Source organism: Erpetoichthys calabaricus, chromosome 3, assembly GCF_900747795.2.
Source record: "Erpetoichthys calabaricus chromosome 3, fErpCal1.3, whole genome shotgun sequence".
In the NCBI taxonomy this organism is placed as follows: Eukaryota; Metazoa; Chordata; class Cladistia; order Polypteriformes; family Polypteridae; genus Erpetoichthys; species Erpetoichthys calabaricus.
The window spans coordinates 211536305-211556538 of record NC_041396.2 but is presented as its reverse complement, the minus strand read 5'-3'; the positions used below and the strand labels follow the sequence as shown (position 1 = coordinate 211556538).

Here is a 20234-nt window from a genome sequence, read left to right as displayed (position 1 = left end):
AGTCTGCGAGCACTTTACTCATGTCAAAGGGGAGGAGCACAACAGAACAGGAAAAATTCCAGGAAGCTTGGGGAGGAGGTATGGGCATGTAGTCAGAATGCTCCTGAACACTAGTCTGTACTAAGCCAACACTGAGACAAAACCCAGGGACTAACAAGAACTTATTTAGCAGTCACTTGCAATGCCTACTGTATGTGGATTGCTTTGCAATTACCAACCTCTGCTGCAGGTTGTAATCACAAGTTACAAACTGCAGATTGAATTATGTAGTGTAAGAAAACTGAAAAATAATGTCATTTTCAGTGCTATATAAAAGGCATTTTTCAAGGAAGTAGTAATGGGTTGATAACGTATAGATTTTCTGCAGCTATAGAAGTTACTTAAGCCTTGAAAGTTGACACAAACAATTTATACAGGTGTAACAACTTTGTCGATTATATAGCCTCACTCTGTGTAAAAGCAGTGCTGGAACAAACTGTGTTGCTACATCCTCTGAAGAATCACAGGCAAGTTTAAACCATATATTGGTAACATAAGGACAATAAAAAGGGCAACTAACAAAGGAAAATTGACAGACCATCATAACTCTTAAAAGTGTAAGTCCTTCCTTCAGACACATGGCAAAGAAAGCCAAGATATCAGTGAGTACATTTTCCAACACCACCAAAAGGGAACCTGGACAAGAACAGTTCTGGCAGACCCAAAGCCGTAACAAAATCAGCCGACGTGTTTGACAGCCAACAGATCGCGTTTCAAGCACATGTAGACTGTGCAATATCCATATCTCCAATTATTTGTTTATTCTATGCTTTAATTTCAGAATACATTGAAACTGGCAGTGGAGGCAAGCCTCTTTTTCTTATGTTTCAACTTTAGCAATGGCTTTCTTGCTACCACTCAAACTGTCAAAGAGGAGAGGCAATGGTTGATGATATCCTCCACCACCGATTGATTGACCACATCATCAGTGCAAATAAAAATCAACATCGGACTCCAAACACTTGCAGAATTTTCTTCAGTGCCTCACAAGAAAGTCTTCAAGCAGTCTTATTCACAGCAGAAGGTGTGCGAGATTCCTGCACTATGCAAAATGGCCTGTTTCCGATGCCCAGCCCCAAAAAAAAATGTGGAGATAGGGAAGTGGACAAGTTATCCCTTACACAGATTCCCTGTCTGAGAGATCACTGTGAATTGACAGTCTGAAGCACAGCTTGGCTAGTAAAGGTGACTTTACTCTTTCTTGAAGAGCTATTACGTTTTCTTTGAAAGCTTTAGGTAACAGGGCTTAGAACACAGACCATGGAACCAGATGAGCCGATGGGAGCTGGGCTACTTCTGAACTAACATTAGTGATGAGCCAAATTGAATTTGTTTCCCTTCATAAAAATAATCGTGAAACTAAGTTGTTAATGAACCAGCTAAATTTGTGCCAATGAGACAGGAAGATAGGTGTTAATTATACACATAACAAAAGATTACTGACAATGGTGCTACACTTCTCAACTCATCAAGCAGTGCCCTGTGACTAAGAAGAAGTAGTTTAATCAACAAGTCATGTACAAAGTTTGAATGGGAAGAGTGCAGATATATTTTGCAGCGTGCCACTGCCATGCTCATAGGCTCAGAGTGCCCATAATGTCTGGCTCTTTACATTGCCCTTTTAGGCAGCTCATTATCCTTAAAAAGAATGCTTGGTGTTGTCGCTCTTAAGGTGGTCATTTGCATTATGAAATACCAGTTCATACGAATGATCACCGACACCCAAGCTAATGCAACTTGTCAGCAATATGACACTTTTTTTTTTTTTTTTTTTTTTTGGCAGCATGTTATTTGCACGCATAAGAAATGGCAAAACGAGGCCATGATGAAACAGAATGAAGTAGAATTTTTTTCTTTAACGCATTCTGACTTTTCCACGGTACAAAGGTACAGCAGCTAATTATATGTAATTCACTACCATTTCTCCATTGCCTGACTCACCAGCACCTGCACACAGATGATGTTATTGTACATTAGCGAGGTTTTGAAATAACGATGAGAACTTTTAGTACACCACATAGCCCTTCTGTCAAACCTATACCTCAATGTCTTTTCTTCACATTTGAAAGCAAGACTTGCTATAGCTACAGACTAAAGTCAAAATTCACCTCTTGCCTATACAGCAAATTACAGTAAATCCAGGTCTTCATATTTGATGATGGTACTGAAGTGACTGGGTCAACCAACAATAACAACTACACTGTACAACATTAAGAAATTAGGTGACAGATCTGACAATGTGATGTAGTTACAATACTCTGCCCTTTAACATTACCAAAATTTCTGTCTTTAACACTGGAGCTGTCAACAATTACAGCTATGCTCTGCAGTACCTCTACCCCCCAAAAAAAGTGAAACTACAAATCATGACTCACATGAGAGTCTTTTTTAACAACCATAACATATAAGTAATTACTGTATTGTAAAGCTAACCTTAAGTAGGATTGTTATTACTATAGTTTGTCTAAAGTTAAGTTGGATATTGGAAAGTTTTATTTAACATCTGAAAATATTGTAAAGTTTATATTGAGCTTAGTAAAAATTACATTTGAGAAAGCAGAAGCATTCAGTTCTAGTCAGAAGCAACTCTGATTCTACTGCTTCAAATTATACAGTATAAAGACAAAAAAAACAACTACAGTATTTTGTTGCTTTAAAAAGAAGTGTGAAAATATTATGAATCTGAAAAAACTGACCTGGGGAGTACATTTCTAAAGTATGAGAAATGTAATTCAGCAGGGATGTTAAGGAGAGGCTGTCAAGCTAATAACAGCTTTGAAGCTGTTCACAAACAGGATTATGCTGTAACTATATTCACAAGACATTGCTGGACTTTCGTCAATTTGACCATAAAAGAAAGAGCAATTCGATATTGCACGTTTATGATGAATATTTGGAATTCAACCAAAGTTAATAAATTATTCCTAAGTTAAAACACAAGCCAAACAGCCCAAAATGTCAAAACTTACATTACAATGTTTAGAAATGTTTTTGGAATACATTAAACAATAATGCTGGCTAAATCCAGATCCTTCTCTAAGCCACGCAGAAGACCCAGAGTATAAGTGAATAAAGCCAATTCAATGACATCAAAACCTGCCATTTTTTTTTTTTACTCTTTGCTCGATCAGCTGCTGGCTTTCTGCTGCTGCCGTGCCACATGATCTGCTGCTGCACGCGCCATTGTGAAAAGGGGGCTGAACGCACCCCAAAGAGATGCAGTCGCTCCTCCGAAACCCTCTCTTAAACGGTGATACAATGGAAAACAAATAGTTTTTTTTTTTAACCTCCTCTTTGCTCGATCAGCTGCTGGCTTGCTGCTGCTGCTGTGCCGCGAGATCTGCATTTTGTGCGGCGCTTCAAATGTTTAAAAGCCTGTACAGCACCTGAATATTCAATCTCTTTTCGCTGTTCCATTATTTCACTGAGTAATATTTTTAGTTTGCTTGCGCTAATGCAATATTTACTCTCATTTTTTGAGACTTTTGAATTTTCCTACTTCCATTATCTCTAACCTGCTCTGCATGTGTGTCACGGGACTTGCTTCCAAAGGTTGTATGTATGACGTGACTTGTCCGTCTCACAGGAGGTGAAACTGTCTCTCTGTATCTCTTCAAACGATCAAGTCTCATCACAGGAAAAAAATCTTGTATCGTTGCAAGATTTTATTTTTTTTTTTTTTTTATATAATAGAGAGACAAATTTGTAAAGAACCAAAAACTATCATGATAGTACCAGGCACCAACCCGGAATAAGGTGTCAATCCACTGCACGGCACACTTATTTACACACAATGTCTTACGAATAAAGGGCCAACTGGAGTTGCCAATTAATATAATATGCATGTCTTTGGCAAGAGAAAATGAAATATCACGACAAATCATAACCAGAGATGGGAAGGATCTGCAAATTATACACCAATAGTAGAACCAAATCACTCTTGAGTCTGCAATAGTGAGGGAGCTGCAATGACCACTGCGACATTCTGTCATCCATAGTCAAATATTTCAATAAAAACAATAAATAACATTTTCAAAATAAACATTTAGGTTTAGCCATAAACATAATACAAATACTTAGCAACACGCAACAAAAACTTTGCCTTTTTTAAATAGTTAAAAAAGGCAGCCTACTCAATTATATTTTCATCTGAGTAATTATGCAAAGTTTCTAAAATGTTTACAAATGTAACAAAATAAAGCACACAAATTATGATGCCAATTAATTCCAAAAAATATATATTCAACAACTGCAGAAGCCAAAGGACAGTTAAGGCACTATTACAGTAGAACACAACTCGGTGATCATTGTTCACAAGAGTATCTACTGGGACAGCAGTGCACAGCTTTCAGCTTTATACCTTAATTATTAAGGTATTCTGCTGGACTACTTGTAATGAATGGTATTTCTCAAATAAATGTCACACCATCTAAAAGCTCAAATCACATTTGGTTTTCTCATGATTACACAAAAGATACTCTGTATTAAAATGTCTACATAATTTCTAAGTAACCTGCATGCACAGTAATTTTTTTATTCTAAAAATAAACTGATTATTGTGAACATCTTAATGTGAAGTGCTACTTTCTTTTTATTGATGTATGGAATAGAGTTTAAATGATAAATATTTATAATATAATCATAAATTACAAAATATTTCAGAGAGGAAAAATCCTTCTATTGTGTCTGCCTAATTAAAACATATTGAAATTAAAATCATATACCCATCAAATTACAAATCAGAATACCAAATTTCAATTAAAACTGCTCATCATCCTAATGACATCTGTACATCAGTGGTAGATATTCTTTCTTCTGAACATAAACTATCCATCCATCCATTATCCAACCCGCTACATCCTAACTACAGGGTCACGGGGGTCTGCTGGAGCCAATCCCAGCCAACACAGGGCGCAAAGCAGGAAACAAACCATGGGCAGGGCGCCAGCCCACCGCAGAACATAAACTATCCCACAGTAAAAAAAGTTTATTAGCTCAGGGTTTTCAAACAGGGGACTGTCATACTGCGCTTAGGGGTCCGTGGCAGCCCTCACAAAGTTAACATTCTAAAAAAAAATTAAAAAAAGATTATCTTTAAATTATGTAGTTTTTTTTTTTTTAATAAAGTATAACTCAAGATGTCATTTAATTAGTGCTTTAATTTAGTCCTATATCAAAGTAGTTATTTATTAGAGCTGCTGGTTCACAACCTATGAAATATGTAAGTAGCTCAGGTACAAGGAAACACACAAAAAGGGGAGAAATTGGCCAATAAAAAAAACTGTGGCTAAACCCATGTCCCTGTTATCAGCCATGCTTAACTTTCACAGTTCGACTCCATCTCACAGTGCTCCTACTGTGAGACTTCACTCCTGCCTTGCCCACCCCACTTTGTCTCCTTGTCAATGCCCACTGCATATGCTAATTGAAAGTCTCCATAACTTTACATTGTGTCCATTGTGACCCCACTTTCTCACTCCCCATGCATCAAATCCAATGGATTTTTTGTGAAAAAAACAACTTAATAAGTGAATGTTCTCTCACTCACTCCATCCACTCCCCAATAAAAAGTTTGCACAGCGTATATGTCTCCCAGGTATAATCACCCAACTCTACAATATTTTTAGTTTTTGTAATTATTTTTAAATGTACCTTCAATTTTATAACAGTTGTTGAAATTGTCAGACTAATGCAGAAAATACGGTATACAATGAAGAACAAAGATGAATGTTAACAATTATTAATAATAAAATACACTGATCGAACATCTCATTTTAGTGTTTCCTAATATTGATCAACGGAACAAAGCTTGTTTCAGACAGAGTGTTCAATATAAATAAATCTTCACTGTTCACTAAAATTATTTTTACAGGAACTGCGTAGCTAAAAAGCAGTCTTCACATTTAGGAGTTATTTCTCTCTTTTTTCACCTAAAGATCTATGTAACGTGTGAACAATTCATTTGATCTGAATTCAGGTAGAACTGTATAATTTTTGTAAATTAAAAGTATGGAAATATTAAGGTATTTTTTAATCCATATCAAACCACACTACTGTTCTTACACTAAAAAAAAAAAAGAATTTGTTATACATAAGAAAAACGGACACACACACAAAAAATCTATTAGTAATCACTTGGTAACTCCCACAATGCAATATTATGGATGGGGAACTAAGTTGTATGTGCCTAGTAAGAGTGCAACAATTAACAATTTAAGACCAAATAAATGGTGGCAATTCCAAAACATTCAATTCCTGGAGAGGTTAAGCCAAGAACACAGGTTGAAAACCTCTAGACTTGAGATAAAATACAGCATTTGATCATAAATGTGTTAATACTCCATTGTAGTTAAGTATTTACTTTTATTAACAGGTCTAATATTGTACAAAATAATGCTGTGTGACTACTGTTAGCAGTGACTGAGATCCAAGATCATGCTCTAATTCACAGAACTGGGGACCAGATGGTACAGTGCCTTGAATTCAAAATATTTGAGAACTCCTGTGTACCACACAGTAAAAATCCTGACCTAAGTATTAATTTAGACATTAAATAAACCCACACAGATGACTATATATTGGCAATGAAACAGATAGATAGATAGATAGATAGATAGATAGATATTTAAAGTGCTGGTCTTGATTGGCAACCCATTCAGGGTTGTATAAATTTTGCAGTATCTGTTACACCGCCCCCACGTCAAGAAATATGGTGCATTTTAAGCTACCTTATTAATCTAATTTGGCCCACTACGACTGACTGCACAGGCATCCCCTCCAGGCCTGGTTCCTGTTTTGCCCAAGATGCTGCTGGGATGGGCCTTTAGCAATATAAAAATACAGAAAATGAAATGAGAATGTGTGTTTAGTTGTTCAGATATGCAAGCCTGACATCATGCCTTAATAAACTATAGCTTTAATTAAACACAGAGGATAGGCGTCCTGTTCTCCTTTGTTACATTAAGTTCAACAAAACTTACGTTACACCGGTGCAACATTAGAAATTCCCCATCTTTTGTGAAAACGTTTAAATATACAACTACAGGGCGCACTCTCATTATTTATCCGTTTGATGCATTCTTTTTAACGAACTATAAAAATCAACTGACATCAAGCCCACTTCGCAGAATTTCACGGGATGGGGACTTTCCACTTACTCTTCCAGGTCTATGTCACTATTGTCTTGTATATCGTGACTGAAGAACTCGAAGCGCTTCCATCCGTCTTCGGTTTTTATCCAGCTCCATCCAGGTGACCGCCAGTCCTGACCCAAGAAGGGCATCGTGTGCCTAATAATGAGACAGACAAAGGGTCTAAGCAATATTCTAAGCGGCGAAGAAGCAGATAAACGTTGACAACGTAGCTCTTGACAACTTTAATTGGATAAAACTGCTTACGGGCACCAACTACGCGCAGCAAACCACTCAAAATTCAACTTTAAACACACAGGGCTTTTACCAGTTCTCGACTGTAGCTGGAAAACCCAGAAAGATTCAAATCAACTGAGCCATTGTAACAAAACCATCAAAATAATCACAAAATGATGACAGCGGAGGAACAGTGCCAAAACGCAGACAGAATGCGTACAACCAGTGATAAAACAGCATATAATAACTCGAGAAAACAAACGAAGCACTTACAGCGGCGTACGTTTGCAGGAATTTGCATGAAATAACACAGTATCCTTTTTGTCTTTTTCTTCTTACCAGTACGCATCCAATATTTCTAAAAAAGAGTCCTTCTCCCAGAATTATTGACGGAAGTAAACATTCTCTTATAATTGCATGTTAATCACCGCCTACTCTTAAGCGCTGATTGGTTGTTTCTTAATATCGACCGTGTTGCTGCCTGAACGCTGCATTTCTATTGGTCACAAAGACCATCAATCAACCCTCCATCGCAAGCAGCTCTTTGTCGTATGCTTTCTCGTACACGTGACTAGTAGCCTTGCACATGTCACTGTTTTGGTTTTTGCGAGTTGGGGGTAGGGCGACTATCGTTTTAGAAAAGAAAATACGTCGGACTGTGTTATAATTTACGTCGTTTATTCAAACATCTGTATGCTTAATTTTCCTGTTACAAGCTCATGGAGAGTTGCCATATTCGGGCGCAAGGTAATACACTACGCCAGTCATTACAGGTACACTGCTGCTTATCCTCAAATAAACTCGCTTTGGACAAAATGCAATTGGCAATTTAGCGAAACTCCAACAAGTGGGAAGAAATAGGAGTACATGGGAAAAAATCATGTAATCATCAGGACATCGTGCAAATCTACAAAGGGAATATCCAGAAGTGAATCGCTGTTAACGTTTACAGTTTGGCACTGTTTCACAAACTTTTGTTTTAATTTTGGTATCCTGTATTTTCATTCTGTTACTCACAGTAAGGATATTAAGTGTCAAATTCGCATTGCTAAATATGTATTGTTCAATAATTAATGTGTCTGTGAATTAATCTTTCCTTGGGTTTTATTACACTGTAGAGTTAACATATGTTCTAACAAAAAAAACAAGCGGGGTTTATACTTGTGAAAGTTAGTATCTGTCAATCATCTCTAAGACCATGGTTGCATCGCGTCCTATCTGTGTTTTTCTACAATCAATAAATCATAGTCCATCTTGATCTGTGGAACAGTCGTTGCTTTTTTTTAACAAGTAATCATTTAGGAAGTTCGTTTTTCTGCATCTGTTTTGTTTTCAGTCTTTGGGCTCCACTGAGAGGTGGACTTTTTTCTTTGCAAAGTTCAAAATGAGTTTTACTGGTAAGTAGAATAAGCAATAATATTATTAAAAAGAGAAAAACAAATACCGTACTGTAAAATTTTGTCTTTTTGTCTTAATTTGAATCAAATTCTTGTGTTTTGTCATGCAGCTCATTTATTGTTCAGCTACAATTTATGTAAATACTTTCTGTTTAAATCAAAGGGAAAGTAGCTAGTTGTTCTTTTTTACAAATCCATATTAACCTGTGTTTCGCTGCCATCAGTTCACTTCCAAGAAAATCATAACTCTAGCTAGTTATGATTTTCTGTCATTATTTATGTCATATATTCTCATGGTCTTGAACCTTTTGAACAATATTTACAAAACAACTCTTATTTTTTATATTTTTTCTAGCCATTATTTTTTACTGTTATAGTATCAGTAAAAATAATCAAGGAAAATGTAAGTGAACAAAATGTATGTGTGGCAGGTATGTATTGACAGCCCAGCAGTTAAATTCTAATCTGGCTTTTTGTTAAATTTGTGACTAATCAAATTGTTTGTCTTTTGTTTTCTGTTCTTGGTATCCATTTGTGGATGAAATTCCCTGAGGCTGGTGATGGGAAGAACAATGCTGAGATTCTGTCTCCTATGACGTCTGCACTGGCTGACTGATTCACTTTGTTATTTTTTATATTGTATCTTAGATACACGATAGAATTCCCCAGTAGGGACTGGATGGGCTTTTGGTCATGGAACCCCAGAGGCTTTTCTCCATTGGAGATTTTTTCGTTTCTCCACTGACCTTCTGACTGTTTAGTATAACTCTTTTATTTGATTGTTTTTCCATTGTTTCCATGTACAACCGTTTGTAAAGCACCTTGAATTATACTTTGTATTGGAAGGCGCTGTATAAATAAATGTTGATGTAGTGACATCACCTTTGATTTGTAGTGCAGTAATACAGTCTGTACATACAGACTCCTAGCAGACATGTTTTTGTCTTTATAAGTACTGTAGTACAAAACTAAAGTTTAAGTCATCTGCATGAAATAAGTAAGCAGTTTAAGCAGAAACAGTACAGTGTAAAATTCATGTTATGTCACCCAACTTAGCATGTCTTTATGGTGTTCAACAGTGTAACACACAAAAAGCCATACGATTTGATGTGATTTTAAGCAACTAACTAGTTCATTATAACAGCACATTTAATGAAGTTCATAATAATGCAAATGTTAGTCACTGAGAACATCTTTTCCTATTTCAGATTAACATAAAGTCATTGGCATCAATTATAATGCTTTTATAATGCGAAGTGGTGGCTCTGAAGCTAGGGATCTGCACCAGCAATTATAAAGTTGCCAGTTCAAATACCCTCCCATGAATGCCAGAAGTGTCTACTCTGTTGGGCCCTTGAGCAAGGCCCTTGACCTGCAATTGTTCCGTTCTGGGTATGACTTTAATCTGCATCCAGCCCTACAAGTAGGCCCTCCAACCTGCAGGGAAAAACTTGGGGATTAGTGGCAGAATTGGCAATCCAGCCACCATAAAAAAAAAAAAAAAAACCTCACATTGTTCCATTCCATCTGAATTAGTGTGGTGCTGAGGTGTCACCCATTGCATGGCTGCACTCGGGTCATAATATGAGATCTTGAGGTGGTTAGTCATGTGGTGGGTGCAGCAATGAGCTGTATCAGCGCATGCTCCTAACCTCTCCTCCCTCTCTTAAGATGACCTGTTACTGTTTAGTTTCCTGTCATGTGCTACTTCTTTGTTTCATTTAGTGGGAATACATTTTCATTTTTGTAGTGTTGTATTATTATTAGGGCGGCACGGTGGCGCAGTGGGTAGCGCTGCTGCCTCGCAGTTGGGAGATCTGGGGACCTGGGTTCGATTCCCGGGTCCTCCCTGTGTGGAGTTTGCATGTTCTCCCCGTGTCTGCGTGGGTTTCCTCCGGGCACTCCTGTTTCCTCCCACATTCCACAGACATGCAGGTTAGGTGGATTGGCGATTCTAAATTGGCCCTAGTGTGTGGGTGTGTTTGTGTGTGTCCTGCGGTGGGTTGGCACCCTGCCCGGGATTGGTCCCTGCCTTGTGCCCTGTGTTGGCTGGGATTGGCTCCTGCAGACCCCCGTGACCCTGTGTTCGGATTCAGCGGGTTGGAAAATGGATGGATGGATGTATTATTATTATAAGCAGTGAAAAATGTGGATGGACACAAACTTCATCTTGTGACACTGTGTATTGTGGTATTTTATTGTTAAGTATGAATTGTGAACAAAGAAACACCTTTTTCACATGCTATCTGGCTTCTTTTTCCTGATCTAATGTCAGTAATAGCATTTCTGCGTTATGCAGTATTCCAAGTTAGGGATGAAGGATGTTCATGGTTTGAAAAAGATTAATCTTGTTTAGAATGCACAAAATATGTAATGATGAGAAATTTAAGACCTTTTGCAAAAATCATTCTCTTTAATTTTATTTTTATGTAAGTAATAATAAACTTTTTATTCATTTCATTTTATAAATGCAGCTGGTAACACTGTTGCAAAGAAATGCAACACTTGAACCTCTCTTACAGAAGCTCCTTTCATACATACAGGATTATACCAGGAATTTTACAGTAAATTCCCATGTGTGAACAAAGCTAGGTCAAGAATTCCAGGAAAGTAAACAGCAAATTTTCCAGGTGAAAAACTTTTTTGATCCCCAGTGTTACCACAAGGGAGGTCACCTCTAAGCCCCAAACCACAGACACAATGTCACCCAGCACAGCTCAAGCTTCCTATAATGAACACAGCCAAAAAACGCACCGTCTTTTTTTTCCTCCTTCTACCCTCCTGGTGAGTGTCGCCCGCTGCCTTCTGACTCTGATTTGCTGAGGTGAAGCTGCAGGCTTCTTTTAAATTGGGTCCTTTGACTGCTTCCATTGTCACAGTATTGGTCATCCGGAGCACTTCTGGGTCATGTGGTGAACAGGGCAGTTGTTCCCCAGCAGCGCACAAGGACCCTGACATGGCTGCCCTTCCAGTCTCCAATTCCCTTGGATTACCCTGTGGGTGTCCTAACTAGGTTTAGCCCATAGGAACACTGTACCTGCCATGTGGGGAACTGAATTTCTCCCAGCATCCATGTTCACCCAGTCCCTAAATTGTAGTTCTCTCCCCACCAGAATGAAGAATATAAGGCGTTCTGGCTGGGATGTCTCCACTCCTGGTGTCCATCCTTTCATTATGGATTCCTGGTCAGGCAAGAAATCATCCTCCATTCTGGCTGGGATGCCTGTCTTATCTTCATGGCACTTACACCGGTAATATCCAGGGTTGGCATATACCTGTATGTGAGCAAAAAAAGAAAATTACTGTGTAAAGCACACAAAGTGTTGAGACATATTCACATGACGCTGAAATTCATGCAAGTGAACCAATCATAAAAACACCTGGAAAATAATGATTATTTTGCAGATTTTAAAATTGGGTATTTTCTGCTTATTTACAGTCATGTACAGTATCTCTTTTGCTGAAGCTGTTTACTACAAGCAAAAGACTGTGAAGTATCACTGAATCAAGGTGGATTAGGGCTTGAGATGGTAATTACACGTTTCATGGAAACTCAGTTTAGTAGTAGTCATCTGGAACAGTATAAAAATATAGTAACCTACATTTTAATATAATGCTGCTTCTCATGTCCTGTTTTTCAGTGTCTGATTAATAGTGTTGTTTGTCCCTGAAATGCATTTTTGTAGTTCCAGTAGGTGATATAAAATTAGAATGAATAGAACTTGTCACCTGACCAAGTGCTACTTAGCACTGAATGTTCTTGTAGGAAAAACAAAATTGCACATTGAAGTCATTGAACACTTTGAACACCTTTTAGGGTCCGGGCCCTCTTATATGGTACAGCAGGTTCAGATTTTGAACGCTCAAACGCTAGTAAATACCTGAGATAGTTAACACCATAACAGTATGTGTTCAGGCACCTTTCAAAGACAGACCTCTTTGCAAAATATTTTCTGACTGTTAAGGCTTTCTAGCCCTCTGGTATTCCCTTGGATATCTGCATTAGTACTAATCCATCAAGCAGTTTGATTGAACGGTAGTTTTTTTTTATCAAGCCTTGTGACTTCCTGTAGTACCAATCTTATTGTCCTGTACATAAAATTTTGTTCTATCTTGCTTTTTTACGTTGTGCATTGCAGTCATTGAAATTATATAATTGTATAATTGATTTTGTAAGTAAATTTAGTTAAAGGGATCTGTTAAGTAAATAATAATAGTGTGAGTAAAACAAGCATAAGAAAGTCTAATAAGTGCATCCCTGCTCAGTTAAAACAAATTCAATTGAAATCAAAGTTTACTTGTCAATAACGTTGCACACACCGCACAATATGTAGTGAAATGCTTAGTTGATAGAATCCAAGGCCGTGCAATGAATAATAATTTAAAAAGGCAGTAAACAATAATACACAACTTTATAAATATCACATAAATGTTAAATAATTGAAATAGTAGGCGTTACACCAGAACTGCAAAACATGTGCCAAATAAACAATAACTTCTAATCTTAACTAAATATAGGAGAATCAGCAATAAGGCATGATGTGGTTATACATCACAGATCTTTGTTTAATTTTTGGAGCTTTTTGAAAAGTGTATGGAATTTGAATGGATTTTGATATAGGGGAGCTCCTCTCCATCCAAAGTACTGAGAAATGTATTAAGCTTAATTAAGACCAGACACAGCCAGATGCCTGTGTCACAGACTCTGTTTAATGGCAGTGTACAGGTCTGCTGTGAAGGTGTAGCTGAGGTGGTGGTTATCCTAGGTGTACATCCCATGAAGACTAGGTTTAGTTTAGCTTTCATAAACAGAAGTAATACAGAAGCATCTTTATATCCTTCCATATTCATATTATGGTTTGAACCGTCATTCTGATTCAATTAAACATTGAGAAGGAAATAATAAATAAAGTATACTCTACACTCAACCATTTCCTTTCACCAATAAGTTTTCTTTCAGACAAATAAAAACAAATTAGTGGTCAAGCACCTTTAATAGTTCCAAATACCTTATCTGAATTGAGAGTTTCAATTATTAGCATTATTAACCAGGGGAATTATCATATCACCCTGATATGTCTGAATGAGCAAACATTGATAAATTCCTAGAATGGTGCATGGTGCACATACTCATCTTCTGGCCTAGGTAGTTCATCATGAGTTGATTGGTGACTATAAGTTTACCAAATCTAAGTGAGTGTAAATGTTAGCATAACTGTGTCTTCTCCAAATTGGGTTTCTGGAATGTACTTATTGATATGCATGGAAAGACTGTACTCTTTGTGACCAGAATTTTTTTTTTTTTGCTTTTTCACCATGATGATTTAAGGTCACTTTGCAAATGTAAGCCATTTTTATTAAAATGATTCATGACATGATAGCATGGTATAAAATCCTCAAGTGTAGTCAGTGGTTATTTTGAATTGGTAGGAATCCTCATAGCAAGGAGAGCTGTAAGTTTCAGGTCATACCCATACTTTGTTCAAGTAGTCCTTTTTATTCTTTTATTCTTTCACATTCCACAATTTAGGAGTGGTGGCTCTGAGGCTAAGGATCTGTGCTGGTATCCAGAAGGTTGCCGGTTCGAATCCCTGTCACTGCCAAAAGAGATCCTACTCTGCTGGGCCCTTGAGCAAGACCCTTAACCTGTAATTGTATCAGTGGCGCTGTACAATGGCTGACCCTGTGCTCTAACCCCAAGGGGTATGAGAAAACTAACAAATTCCTAATACAAGAAATTGTATAAGGCAAAATAAAGAACAAAAAAAAAAAATATATGCTTCTTGATATTAATGCTAAAGATTGTACCATATACAATACATGTTTTTTATCTCTGTGCACTCCAAGCAATTAACTGTCACTTCATAAAGGGCATATTATCAGTGATGAGTATAACCTATTTTTAATAAGGCTTGACAATGGCGTACTTAATAAAGTACTTTAGTGAATGATATGATCCATCCATTATGCAAGTTACACCCTGAGTCTATCTTCCTCTTGGCTATTAATTCTCTCACCATGCAACTGTTAATTTGATCCCTGTACTATACAACAAAATACTGCGCATACTATATGTATAAATAAAAGTGTAGTTTTCTGCACTTTCAAAAATTAATACTTTATGTGTGACATTCTATGATTGCTTAGTGAGAAGCATTAACAGAACAGATTTATAAGCAAACATAATGTTCTACAAACATAAAACAAATAACTTGGTAAACGTTAAAGATTTGTCTGCAATGCCTATGACTGCATTTTTAATTTCTTACACTTCAATTCATATTGTCTTAGATTAATGCACTTTACGTTGACATATATTAATATTACTTCATTATCATCAGTTTAACATCCATTTTGTATGTTTATCCAAGGTGGCCATGTAGAAAGAGTAGGTGTAATTTTAGCAGACCATATCTGGGTATTCACAAGTTTGTGCAAAGTGTAAATCTTTATGAAGTAAGATTTATTATATTTTGTACCTACATAACGCTTTCTAAACGCGCTTGAGCAAATTTTTATGTTATTAAGCATTTATTGGGCACAAATAAAGTTCTATCTATCTATTATTTAACACATAAGATATTTCTATACTAAATGTTTGCAAATTATTATATTGTGAATTTCCCCTTAGGATTAATAAAGTAACTATCTATCTTTTCAGCTCTATCATGTTCTCTGTAGCAGTCTACAAGATGACTTCCTGTATCATCTGTGTAAAATGGTGAAAACTTCCTACAAGAAGTACAATAACTAAGCATGTTTACCTTTGGATGAGCTCATCTTAATGTAAGGCAGAGGTATTTTTGATTGTGACATAGTGGCTTATACTCTAATTGATAATGCCTGAGGATATTTGTGACTTTGGGCTGCAAAAGCGTCTATTAACAAAATGTTTTTATAGTTTAGGAGTAGAGGAGTAAAAGACGAGTAGAGGGTCAGGAGTTTAAAAGAATCAGATGGGTAAGTCATTTTTAATGATATGGTGATGAGAGAACATGTTAAGGAAGATTGAGCTTCAGTGGAATGTGATTTGAGATTTACGTACAACTTTTAGAGGTAAGTTATTAAAGCTGAATCTGTCTTGGCAGCGGCCTCTGTCAGCAATCCATCAGTACATTTTTCCATACTGCTTCCTTTCTGTCTCCAAGGCATCAGATGCAGGTCAAGAGCTAGTCTGGGTGGGGTGCCAATTAATTGCACGACCCACTCATGCATATTCCTGCACACTCTGAGACAACTCCAAGTAACCTATTACTAATGGGGAAATCCCTTGTCAGAGGCAAATGATTGCATCTTGTGCACTTCATCATAATTGCCAACTTCCTCGACTATATGGAAGTGTGAAAGTAAGTTTAAAAATGTAAAATTCCTGTTTCCAACTTCTGTAGTAGTACTTTATACATGACAGGTGTACTTTTTGTTTTAAGCACAAAACACAATACTTCTGGTTTGAGAAATGAATTCATGAGAGCATACTACACGTGTAAATAAAAGATTTCTGCAGTTTCAAAAATTAATAGTTTGAAAGTGACACTCTATGCTTTGCGAGAAGCACTAACAGAATAGATCTATAACTAAACTTAAAGCTGTTCAGTATAATTTGAGGGAGAGGACTGCAAGGCTAGGAATCATCCTTGGAATCATTCTTGGATGGGTCATCAGTCCAATGCAGTTCGAATGACACTCATTCATATCCATACAAAAGGGCAACTAACCTAACACAGAGATCTTTGAGAAAAGGGAAGAAAACCAACACAGATTAGAAAGAACATGTGCAATACACACAGACTGTACCAGGTGCAGAAACCCTGACAACTACAACAGCCTTCCATTTAATTTATAACTAAAGCTCTTGCAAATTGTCACATTATAAAATATAAATTGTGAAGGTACAGAAAATATCAACATTAAAATGCCTAGCTATTTGAAAAAAGCAAGTGTAAAGGATACAAAATATGTACTTTTTATTTTAGTCAGTGTGCACGTGCTTAATGATTTTCTGAGAATACCAAACAAAAGTAATTAATCTGATTTAATGCCTGCCAGTTTAAACATTCAGTTGTATTTACTGTTTTCATTTTTGCTTCTTGTTTTCCATTGACATTTGCATACTGTTTTAATTATTTTTCTGGACCTTGAGGTGACTTTGTGAATTCACACTTATCAAACTGATAGTAGTTAATTTGATTGATATTTTAGTGAGGGACTTGATTGATATTTTAGTGAGGGACACTCAAGATAAAGACACATTTGTAAGAATGAAAAACACCTGATTTATGCTTAGATATTATATGATGTTTAACACATATAGATAAAAATAATTTATGAAATGAAATAGATTATTGATATGTTGTTCAATACAGTCTTTCTAGTTGGCGCAGTTGTTATTGCTTCTTTATTGCTAAAATGGCCACCACCAGTTCAGAAGTAAGTAATACAGAAAGACATGATTTGTATTTGTTCATTAATTATTCCTAAGTACTTTGTTGATGTAATTGCACAAATCCTGAAAAGTAATTTCCTAGTTTCATTATACACATATTGGAATAATAAGTAAACAGTATAATGCTTCATTATTTATACTACATATTTGAGTATTTATGACAGTGGTTATCCAGCAAGAAGAAATTATTCCAAAAAGATCTTCCATATTGTACATTTTAAAACCTGTGCAAGGCTGCTTGGTTAATTTAATTTACTTGAACAAAACAGCATAATAAAGTGAAAATTATTTTTTAATATTTCTAAAAAAAAAATTCTGTATAACATTTGAAGGGGAATAGTTGGTCAAAGGATGTACTGGAGAAACATTGGATGCTAAAAACTGACAAGTCCAGTATAATGTTGTGCTTATGTGGTCTGGAAATTTTCAGATTTGCCACCTGTGATGTCTCACCTTCCAACTACAGTATATTATGTTCAGGTGAATTTCTAGTAGGGGTTTTCAGAGCAACATGAGGTCACTGTTGGTTTGATACATGGTATGCATTAAAAGCAAGAAAAGACTAGCATACTATTGTCAACATCCATGTTTGTGGCTATTACAATCAAAACTTTGTGTGTGCTAGTTGATGAAAAATCTTTCTTGGTAGCCAGATATTTTTTCCAATTTCAGGTTGTAGTTGATGTATTAGGATAAGGTAAAACGATTATTTATTATCCCAGGCTTGACTGCAGCTTGATTTAATTTTTTGTCATTTTCTGCTTCATTTTCCATTCCTTTTGCTTTGTGCCTTCGTGACCTACCAGTTTCATCCACCTTGGCAGAACACCTAAGATAATTGGTATCCTGTACCTATGACAGAGGAAAAGGCAGGCTAGTAGGTGCATTGGTGGCCTGGCCGTTTAAAGGTTGATCAGAGTTTGGGACTTTGGGGAAACTGAAGACAATTACAGGAATCTTTGACCTGATATGCCTGTAGTTTTAGGGGCCCACACAACCCAGGAAATAATCCTGGGACACAGAAAGGATTGATAACAAGATGGGGTACAAAGGCTCTGACCTGTTAAAAAAAATCTTTTTATCTATCAAGAGTTGACTTGGGGTAAATTCACACTGGCAAAACAAAAGAATGTGAGAGAGATGGTGCCTTATCCTCACCTGTCTATCTCTTTCCCAGTTGTATCACAGACTTTACACAGTATAACAAACCACCTTTGTGTAGGTAGGCACACATGGAGCTGGAGAACCCTTCAACTATTAAAAGCAATGTAAGACATTTATTGCAAAGGTTAAAGGCAAATTCAGGAAGAGTAGGACAAGACAAAAGCAAAGTCTGGACGTCGGAACAGAAGAAGTAAAAATACAGGTTTTGCTTTCTACAGAGTCAATAATATAGTGAGGTGTTCTGATTACAGATGGGCAAAGTTCAAAAACCAAAACAATGTCCAAAAATCCTTGAAATTGAAACAAGAGATGGTGAAGACAGAATGATTTCACTTTGATAAAGTACACAGGTAGAACTTCATGCCCCATATTTATTTAATAGTCCATGTACCTAGCAGCACACCCAGACAGGAGGAGTCTAAGGCAAAAATTACCATGTGAAAGTAGTGAGTCCAGAGCAGATAGGAATACTAACTCCCTCACAAACTAAAAATAAAAGAAAACCTCCTGGTCAGTATATGCAAATTAAGATTGGATTTAGCAGGTTTGAAAATAACACAAAAATATAGCAATAAGAACGTAAGTTTAATGATCTGCTACAAGCAAAAATCCCAAAAGGAGGTAAATCATTCAACTAAAAACTCTGGGCCACTTATGAAACTATCAGTTATTTTGTTTAGTAGTTAAATTAAATCAAGGAGTATAACAAAGAAATAAAAGAGATTTGAAAAATGCAACAATTTAAGGGATTCAATAATCAAAATTCATAACTCAAAAAGAAAGAAGATACTTAAAGAAAAAAGAGCAAAAACTATAAAAAAAAAGCTAAATTACTGAAGTCAAACCCAAGCGAGAATTCAAAGTCCAAATGAAAGACAACAGAGATGAATTTAACAAATCAAGCCAAAGTCTAAATACAGAGCCAAAAATTCAAGAAACCGTAACTCCTAAACAAAAAGGTTGAAAAGTCCACAAAATTAAACAAAGCAAAAAAAGATCATGAAATGGAGCAGAAGAACATGACACTAGGTTAATGCCACTCCAAAATCTTGTAACAGGCCTGACCTGCCTTCTTTACAGGTCTTAACTTTTAAAATAGGTTTCACCCCAGGTAGCCAAGCCCCAAACTCAAACCTTCATAGGCCCAGAAATGGTGCTCATGTTTTTATATAACAAAAGTTAAAAATGTCCAGAATAAGCATGAGAGGAAAACCATGAACCTCTAGTGCCAAGGACAACAAAAAACAGTTCCTTTACATTTACAGTGATCCCTCCTCGATCGCGGGGGTTGCGTTCCAGAACCCCCCGCGAAAGGTGAACATCCGCGAAGTAAAAACCATGTTTATATGGTTATTTTTGTATTGTCATGCTTGGGTCACAGATTTGCACAGAAACACAGGCGGTTGTAGAGAGACAGGAACTTTATTAAAACACTGCAAACAAACATTTGTCTCTTTTTCAAAAGTTTAAACATGCTCCATGACATGACAGAGATGACAGTTCCATCTCACAATTAAAACAATGCAAACATATCTTCCTTTTCAAAGGAGTGCGCATCAGGAGCAGAGAATGTCAGAGAGAGAGAGAGAAAAGCAAACAATCAAAAATCAATAGGTGCTTTTTGGGCTTTTAAGTATGAATGTCAGAGAGAGAGAGAAAAGCAAACAATCATAAACCCGATAGGTGCTCTTCGAGCTTTTAAGTATGCGAAACACCGTGCGGGAAGCATGTCGCTTGACAAAGCAGCTGCAAGGAAGCCCAGCACGGACAGGAGCAATGTGAAGGTAGTCTTTCAGCATTTTTTAGACGAGTGTCCGTATCCTC

General features: G+C 36.6%; 2 protein-coding genes across 4 annotated transcripts in view; both read right to left on the bottom strand.

Annotated features, from left to right (window-relative positions):
• Positions 1 to 7853, bottom strand: part of fbxo25 (F-box protein 25) — a 59583-nt gene extending 51730 nt beyond the window's left edge. For 2 of the 3 annotated variants that reach the window (XM_028797757.2, XM_028797760.2), the window contains exons 1-2: positions 7680 to 7842; positions 7197 to 7328 (exon numbers count right to left, since the gene is read on the bottom strand). In XM_028797757.2, the coding sequence (XP_028653590.1) occupies positions 7197 to 7321 (125 nt within the window). In that variant the 5' untranslated portion in view covers positions 7322 to 7328; positions 7680 to 7842. Of the gene's footprint in view, positions 1 to 7196; positions 7329 to 7679 lie in introns of all 3 variants that reach the window. The other variant, XM_028797758.2, reaches the window with a different exon arrangement.
• Positions 7854 to 11808: 3955 nt separating this feature from the next.
• Positions 11809 to 20234, bottom strand: part of LOC127527101 (uncharacterized) — a 30332-nt gene continuing 21906 nt past the window's right edge. The window contains exon 2 of the mRNA XM_051924734.1: positions 11809 to 12078. Coding sequence (XP_051780694.1) covers positions 11809 to 12078 — 270 coding nt within the window. The remainder of the gene's footprint in view (positions 12079 to 20234) is intronic.